At 44.1% G+C, this 8,223-nt stretch overlaps 1 protein-coding gene across 2 annotated transcripts; it reads left to right on the top strand.

The window, feature by feature from the left end:
* The first annotated feature begins 3,994 nt into the window (after positions 1-3,994).
* On the top strand, positions 3,995-6,757 carry LOC124048809 (heat shock protein beta-1-like). 2 transcript variants are annotated; one of them, XM_046369905.1, is made up of 4 exons: positions 3,995-4,604; positions 4,757-5,754; positions 5,912-5,975; positions 6,215-6,757. In XM_046369905.1, exons 2-4 carry the CDS (start codon positions 5,352-5,354, stop codon positions 6,372-6,374), a joined length of 627 nt encoding a protein of 208 aa, XP_046225861.1. In that variant the 5' UTR covers positions 3,995-4,604; positions 4,757-5,351; the 3' UTR covers positions 6,375-6,757. The 2 variants fall into 2 exon arrangements, with proteins under 2 accessions (XP_046225861.1, XP_046225860.1); XM_046369904.1 differs by having other exon boundaries at positions 3,995-5,754.
* The last annotated feature ends 1,466 nt before the right edge of the window (positions 6,758-8,223 follow it).

The raw sequence follows: 8,223 nt of genomic DNA, 5'->3' as shown, positions 1-8,223 counted from the left end.
AAGCAAGCACTCACGCACACTGCGTCGCCGCGCGCTTGTCCTAGTAACCTCCTTTTCGTTCCTGTTTCCACTCGTCTGGCTGTTCTTCAGTGGGCTCACTCTGCCAAGTTAGCTGGTCATCCTGGTGTTCGAGGCACTCTTGCGTCTATTCGCCAGCGCTTTGGTGGCCGACTCAGGAGCGTGACACGCGCCGTTTCGTGGCTACTTGTTCGGACTGCGCGCAGACTAAGTCGGGTAACTCTCCTCCTGCCGGTCGTCTCAGACCGCTCCCCATTCCTTCTCGACCATGGTCTCACATCGCCCTAGACTTCATTACCGGTCTGCCTTTGTCTGCGGGGAAGACTGTGATTCTTACGGTTGTCGATAGGTTCTCTAAGGCGGCACATTTCATTCCCCTCGCTAAACTTCCTTCCGCTAAGGAGACGGCACAAATCATTATCGAGAATGTATTCAGAATTCATGGCCTCCCGTTAGACGCCGTTTCAGACAGAGGCCCGCAATTCACGTCACAGTTTTGGAGGGAGTTCTGTCGTTTGATTGGTGCGTCCGTCAGTCTCTCTTCCGGGTTTCATCCCCAGTCTAACGGTCAAGCAGAGAGGGCCAATCAGACGATTGGTCGCATACTACGCAGCCTTTCTTTCAGAAACCCTGCGTCTTGGGCAGAACAGCTCCCCTGGGCAGAATACGCTCACAATTCGCTTCCTTCGTCTGCTACCGGGTTATCTCCGTTTCAGAGTAGTCTGGGTTACCAGCCTCCTCTGTTCTCATCCCAGCTTGCCGAGTCCAGCGTTCCCTCCGCTCAAGCGTTTGTCCAACGTTGTGAGCGCACCTGGAGGAGGGTGAGGTCTGCACTTTGCCGTTACAGGGCACAGACTGTGAGAGCCGCCAATAAACGCAGGATTAAGAGTCCAAGGTATTGTTGCGGCCAGAGAGTGTGGCTTTCCACTCGCAACCTTCCTCTTACGACAGCTTCTCGTAAGTTGACTCCGCGGTTCATTGGTCCGTTCCGTGTCTCCCAGGTCGTCAATCCTGTCGCTGTGCGACTGCTTCTTCCGCGACATCTTCGTCGCGTCCATCCTGTCTTCCATGTCTCCTGTGTCAAGCCCTTTCTTCGCACCCCCGTTCGTCTTCCCTCCCCCTCCCGTCCTTGTCGAGAGCGCACCTATTTACAAGGTACATAAGATCATGGACATGCGTTCTCGGGGACGGGGTCACCAATACTTAGTGGATTGGGAGGGTTACGGTCCTGAGGAGAGGAGTTGGGTTCCGTCTCGGGACGTGCTGGACCGTTCACTCATTGATGATTTCCTCCGTTGCCGCCAGGATTCCTCCTCGAGTGCGCCAGGAGGCGCTCGGTGAGTGGGGGGTACTGTCATGTTTTGTCATTTATTATCTTGTCTTGTCCCTGTGCTTCCCATTCTATTCGTTTCCCTCTGCTGGTCTTATTAGGTTCTTTCCCTCTTTCTATCCCTCTCTCTCCCCTCCCTCTCTCACTCTCTCGCTCTCTCTTCTCTCTATCGTTCCGTTCCTGCTCCCAGCTGTTCCTATTCCCCTAATCAATCATTTAGTCTTCCCACACCTGTTCCCGATCCTTTCCCCTGATTAGAGTCCCTATTTCTTCCTTTGTGTTCCGTTCCTGTCCTGTCGGTTCCTTGTCTAGAATTCACCGTGCTGTGTTTGTGTATCGCCCTGTCGTGTCGTGTTTTCCTCAGATGCTGCGTGGTGAGCAGGTGTCTGAGTCTGTCTGGTTCAAGTGCCTTCCCGAGGCAACCTGCTGTTCACCTGCTGTTCAAGATCGAGTCTCCAGTTTGTCCTCGTCATTTCGAGTGAAAGTTGTGTTTTTTGTTTGTATTTACTTTACTGGATTAAAGACTCTGTTTTCGCCAAGTCGCTTTTGGGTCCTCTTTCACCTGCATGACAGGTACTGTATATACAGAGTATACACCGCTCTTTTCAGGACATTACAGGTGAATTCAGGTGAAAGCCTTGAGACAGACAGAAAGCCTTGAGACAGACAGTTGTTACTGCAAAATGAACTCAGTAATGCTGAGGATTGATATCATGGGCATATTGCCAGTGGGGTCACTTCTACTTTATCCTGCTTATCCTCCTGAAATTAGTTGCTTTACTATGTACTGGCTGTCCTGTCTTCTCTTAATTTTCCCAAATCTTTAAAGTGCGTTACTACACCACGGTTTCATCCCACTGGGCACAGACATCAATTCAACCATTCAGCCAGTGTGTGCCAAATGGGTCCCTTAAATCAAAAAGGGAATGATTTCAAAGCATTCACAACTCCCTTGAACAAAATGATTTATCTTTCCCTCTTAAACTACACTGACGTTACAGTACATGCTCTTTGTTTTTCAGATAATCTCGTGGGAATTGTAATGTGTTCAGTTATTGGAGCAATATTATTAAACTTAATGATAGTAACACTCAGTCAACAGCAGGAAAAATGAAAGGTACGGTAAAGTGATCGTCATGCAGTTCCTTTTCCTTTTCACACTGCCTCTGAAAAATACATGTTTTATACTACAGTTGAAGTCGGTAGTATACATACACTTAGGTTGGAGTCATTAAAACTCGTTTTTCAACCACTCCACAAAAACTATAGTTTTGGCAAGTCGGTTAGGACATCTACTTTGTGGATGACACAAGTGATTTTTCAAACAATTGTTTACAGACAGATTATTTCACTTATAATTCACTGTCTCAATTCCAGTGGGTCAGAAGTTTACATGCACTAAGTTGACTGTGCCTTTAAACAGCTTGGAAAGTTCCACAAAATGTCATCATAGCTTTAGAAGATTCTGATAGGCTAATTAACATAATTTGAGTCAATTGGAGGTGTACCTGTGGATGTACAGTGGGGCAAAAAAGTATTTAGTCAGCCACCAAATGTGCAAGTTCTCCCACTTAAAAAGATGAGAGAGGCCTGTAATTTTCATCATAGGTACACTTCAACTATGACGGACAAAATTAGAAGAAAAACAAAATCAGAAAATCACATTGTAGGATTTTTAATGAATTTATTTGCAAATGGTCTCTTGAGAGACCAGTGCGATCAATGTTGACGTATGAGATGAATATGTGTGGACATCTTTGTATTTGACCACACATACATAATTTATTTGTGCTTCATTTATTGTATTTCCTATTATTTCGTTTTTGAAAACCAATGTACAATCAATGTCCAAATACTCATACCTGCATTCTAAATAGTCGGCATTTTAGGTTTGCGAAAATACAACGTTATACAGTATGTGAAATTTCGAAAATCATGTATGCTTTAAATGCCAGGACGTCATACTAATTTCGCATTTTCATTTAGTAGAATTTACTGCACACTTTTGAAGAATTCCAGGCTCACCGTGTTTTTCACAACCGCTGATAATGAACGAATTGCGGGAATCAATGCAATTGCGCATTAGATGATTCATTTTCAGGATGGGTGAGTAGTATGTTGAACTGTTGCTTACTGCGTTCGTTTTTACGGAACAGTACATTCAAAATAGCATGTAGTAAGATTAGTACCCAGTATGTAGTTTTAGTAAGTAGTAGGCAAAACAGATTTTTGGAAAGGGCCAACGTGTGTATAGCAGATTGCAGTTTGAAAGCACATTTATTTGAGAATTTATGTCACACCACCACCCCCTCTCATCCCCCACCTGTAGAATACAATTGTTGTTATGTTGTATTACTAATATCTGAAAGACAATACACAAATATATGAACACTACGAAACTACAGCGACAAAATAATTATCCAACAGTGTCACGACTTCTACCGAAGTCGGTTCCTCTCCTTGTTCGGGTGATGTTCGGCGGTCGACGTCAACTGTCTTCTTGCCATCGCCAACTGTCTTCTTGCCATCGCCGATCCATTTTTCATGTTCCATTTGTCTCGTCTTGTTTTCACACTCACCTGGTTTCAACTCCATAATTACATGTTGTATATTTTCCCTCTGTTTCCCCCATGTCCTTGTCGGGAAATGTTTATTGTAAGTACTCGTGCACTACGGGTTTTGTACCTCATTGTGTTTGTTGTTTTATATGTCGTTAGTTTTATATCTTAAACTGCTCCCGCTATTCACCAAGTTCTGCTCTCCTGCGTTTGACTTCCCTGCCACTAGTTACGCACCCCTTACAAACAGCAATTGGCCCAGAGGTTGCAATAGAGGGTACACCAATTCTAGTTTCCATCCTTGCCTGATAGACATATTGGGGCCTCGAAAACTTGGTTTGTGGACTCTAAAGCTAACCAAGGAGAGTTATCAATTATGTATGGGAGAGAGAGAGAGAACACTAAGTGGGACTTCACCCCAGGGAGTTGTTGAATGGAGAGAGCCTGAGTTGTTGACATTATGTAGATAGTCCCTTTCATGACCCTCCTAAAACACACTGGCGCAGGCTTATTAGGTCCATTCCCTTCTGACAGTAAGTGAGGGGACAGAGAGTCGCACCCAGGGGTAAAGCAGGGCAAACCAGAGGAAAGGCCTACAGGCTCTTCATATCAAAATTCCTCACTACCTCTCTATTGCGTCAGTCTTTCCATTAGAACTCCATCACTCCCCTCAGATGCAGGAGCAACAGTGTCAACATGTAAGTGAATGTTACATGCCCATAGATGTTGAAGTCACTGCAAAATAACCTATTAGGTGTCAATAAACCATGGCTCCGACAGTGGGTTAACCAGAGAAGTCATTTTTAGGAGTTTGGGGCTGGAACTAAAAGTTTCCCCTTCGTTCCTACAGTAGCTGACGAGTTGCTTAGCAGCTTCTGCGCTGAATGGACATGCTGTCCCTGTACATAGCTGAACGGTGTGATTACTATGGAGAAGACAAAGAGCACCAGTATGTGACAAGACTGCAGAGGCCAAGTGCTGAAGAAACCCCATCGTTGCTGCACCCTGAGTCATCCACCAACTACTTGCCATTTACGCCGTGGAGCTATAAATACACATACTTAAGATTTATTCTCTCCAGGTCCCAGGGCAACAGAGGAGCAACACCACTGCCCCAACCATGCCAATCAACTCATTGTCATGCCATGGATAAGACTTACTCTTTGATACGTTCTAGAATGGATCAACTGGGTATATAAAGGGTGTGAGTGATGCTCCACAGCTGAACAAAGTCTGATTGTCCAGGGCAGTCCTTCCCACTATGAGCCAGCCTTCCTGAACTGTTTGGGGGGAAAATATTGCTGCCCTTTTGTGTGTTGAGTAAGTCATTAAACCTGACTTAGTCATTGCAATTAGTCAAAGATTAAATTACATTAGCTAGCCAGGGGAAACCCAAGAGAGGAAACAGTTTTTTCCTAGTACCACTCTCAGGCCATTCCGAAGTCATGGCTGACCACAACAAGGTATTACCGCGTCCTCTTTTCCGCCGAGATGTAAACTGGGATCCTTTCCGTGAGTGGACACAGCCAAGCCGCATGATCATGGAGCAGGACTTTGGCCTCCCTCCTTTCCTGGATCCAGGCGATGTGAGCTGGATAGACTGGGCTAGGAGGAGACTGGCATCATCCTCCTGGCCAGGGTACACACGCCATCCCCTCTTCACCCCCAGCACTGCTCCCCCTGCTGCAGTGGCACCCCAGACCGCAGCCAGACTTCAAAGACAACTGTCTGGAGGAGTGTCAGAGATCAGCACAGGACAGGACAGCTGGAGGATCACACTGGATGTCAATCACTTTTCACCAGAGGAGATATCAATCAAAACCAAGGGGGGCTTCCTGGAGATTACTGGTACTAACATTATTTCTCTGATCGGAGAAACCAGAATATGGTGGCAGTTTGAACATTCATTGTTACTAAAAATGTTGGACAATTAACTGATGAAAATTGTTATAGAGGTCTCACGTCCACATGCTCCTTCAATTATTGTCTCAACTTATATTTTCAGGTCAACATGAAGAAAGGGAGGACGAACATGGATCAGTCTCAAGGTGCTTTACAAGAAAATACAAGTAAGTTCTAATAGAAAATAAAGTCCCTCACAATGCTGTGACAAAGACATACCGGTAATGTAAGAATTCAAAAGAATTGAACGTCTTTGCTGTTGATTGCTATAGGAAGGCATTCTAAATGGTTTCCCTCGGTTGAATTACATTTGTAAAAACAGATGACAAGCAGTCTATTGAATCACAGTAAACAAGTCCTTGCCTGTCTGTGTTGTAAGCGGATTGTTGTTGTGGGTTTGTTGAAGGCTGCCCCCTGGTGTGGACTTGCAGCACGTCAGCTCATCTCTGTCTGGTGAAGGGATTCTCTTGGTAGAAGCACCCCTCCCAGGCTTAACCACCACCATCCTCCCCAGTGACATGGTCATCCCCATTCAGATCAAGCACGAGTGTGAGGGGAAAGAGTGAATCCAGTGATCCATTATAACTAGATGTAAAGCTTGGGGTAGAGCTTTAAAGCTTATGTCGGCGTTGACAACTTTTGACAACATTCTTTTGAATTAAGCCTTGGTCATTTATGATGACAAACATAGTGGCTTCTATTGCTATTGAAACACCATCACTTTATTCACTCTCACTCGAACTACACGTGTGGCATGTTTTTCTATGTATTATGTTAAATCATTTCCCGCAAAGACTAGCAAAACCAAGATAAAGTGAAAAATCAAGACTGTTGAAATGTACTTTCTCATTTGTCAAATGATAGATCATCTGGGAGTCAACATGACCATGCTTAATAAAGCTGTTCTTAATAAAGATGTTCATAACTGTTAATAAAACAGTTTTCCAAGACATACATTTCAACGTGATCTTTTTCTATGAATTGAATCTCCTTTGAATCAAAGCAATAAACAATCCATGGCAAAATGACACATATTGAGGAGGGCTGGGGGCTCTTATGTATGCGGTGTCTGTCTTTGTACTTGAACTGCTGCCTTGAACACATTACTTACTCTAAATTAGACCTGGAAGTAGTAGAACGTTTTAAATGAGTCCAAACCAAAATAACTACTGCATAAATACAGTATAAAGTGAAGTAATTTCCATTTGAGTTATTTATCAGACACTCTTATCCAGAGTAACTTACTGTTATTGCATTCACTAACTGAATGCACTAGGTACAACAACCACATAAGTCAAAGTAAGCAAACTTCCTCAATAAGGCAGACAAGTGTTAGTGCAAGAAAGGTAAGTACCACGCTAGGGTGTGGGTCCTCCCCCCCCATTCTCTTCTCTCATTTCCCTCAAACTCTTGCCTACTTGACCCAAATTGACCCTAAAGGACATGGCAAATGATCCTGATGGTGGCACTGTTGCCCTGCATTTGCCTTAAGCCTTGAAGTTTGACAGGCATATGCTAAGAACCCTGTTTAAATACATTAGAGATATACTTGATGTGTGCTCCAAAATCTTATATTCCTTGGTGTGGGCGTGTTGACCCATGTCAGAGGCTACAACGTCCAGTCGTCCATGAACAGGAGTTGAAACCCTCTCAGCTGGTACACTGTGACAAATCACGTAGAAAGCATTTGGTCAGAAGAGACAGTGAGCAACATCGATGGATACCTCCAGCCTGAAAACATCTAATGGTACTGTAAAACCTCCGATTTCGGCCGAGGCCGTGAAACGTGTTGATTATGACACCATTTAATTTTTTCTATTGTATTAATATATTCATGTTAAAGACAATGTAAGTAATCTACTCTTAGAATTTTGACATGACAGTTTTACAGTGGTCTGCAAACCAAAATATTTAAATGTAATCTGTCCTGTACTTGTACTAGGTGCCACAACCTGTCATTGGCCTGTCAGGTAATGTTCTTTTGTCTGATATCACTGCAATTCAGAAGAACCTGAAGTGCAGATGAATGGTTTAGTACTTACACCGAGGGAATGTGACGACTTCACTCAAAGCAAGGTGACACAGATACTTTTTCTGCCTTTTGATGTCAGTTATCATAGACACTGGCCCACTGTTAAGTCACATGTTAATTGTGGTTCTATACATTAGGCCTAATGTAAATGTGACGATTTACCTCAGTTACTGGAAGAAAGAAAATGATGTATGGCTACAAGACTTGTGTCCAGAAGAGCAGTTAGAGGAGTGGTGCTTGACCCAGACGATCCTATGTTTGTATCAAAGGAAACTCTTCATAGCGCCTTCAGCTCCATAGGTGTTCTGCTACTGATAGAATGTGCAGTGAAATCAACAAATAGGGATTAACACACATAAACCACTGGAAGCACCAGGAGTGCA

Source organism: Oncorhynchus gorbuscha, linkage group LG11 (assembly GCF_021184085.1).
Source record: "Oncorhynchus gorbuscha isolate QuinsamMale2020 ecotype Even-year linkage group LG11, OgorEven_v1.0, whole genome shotgun sequence".
NCBI classification, from domain to species: Eukaryota; Metazoa; Chordata; class Actinopteri; order Salmoniformes; family Salmonidae; genus Oncorhynchus; species Oncorhynchus gorbuscha.
Note: the sequence above shows the minus strand (reverse complement) of the source record. Positions and strands in the feature narration are given on the sequence as shown.

Bases quoted from the DNA above. Each gene is read 5' to 3' on its own strand.
- LOC124048809 (XM_046369905.1), top strand. From the start codon at position 5,352: ATGGCTGACCACAACAAGGTATTACCGCGTCCTCTTTTCCGCCGAGAT. The intron at 5,755-5,911 runs GTACTAACATTA...TTATATTTTCAG, and splicing joins GGGCTTCCTGGAGATTACTG to GTCAACATGAAGAAAGGGAG. The intron at 5,976-6,214 runs GTAAGTTCTAAT...GGTTTGTTGAAG, and splicing joins TGCTTTACAAGAAAATACAA to GCTGCCCCCTGGTGTGGACT.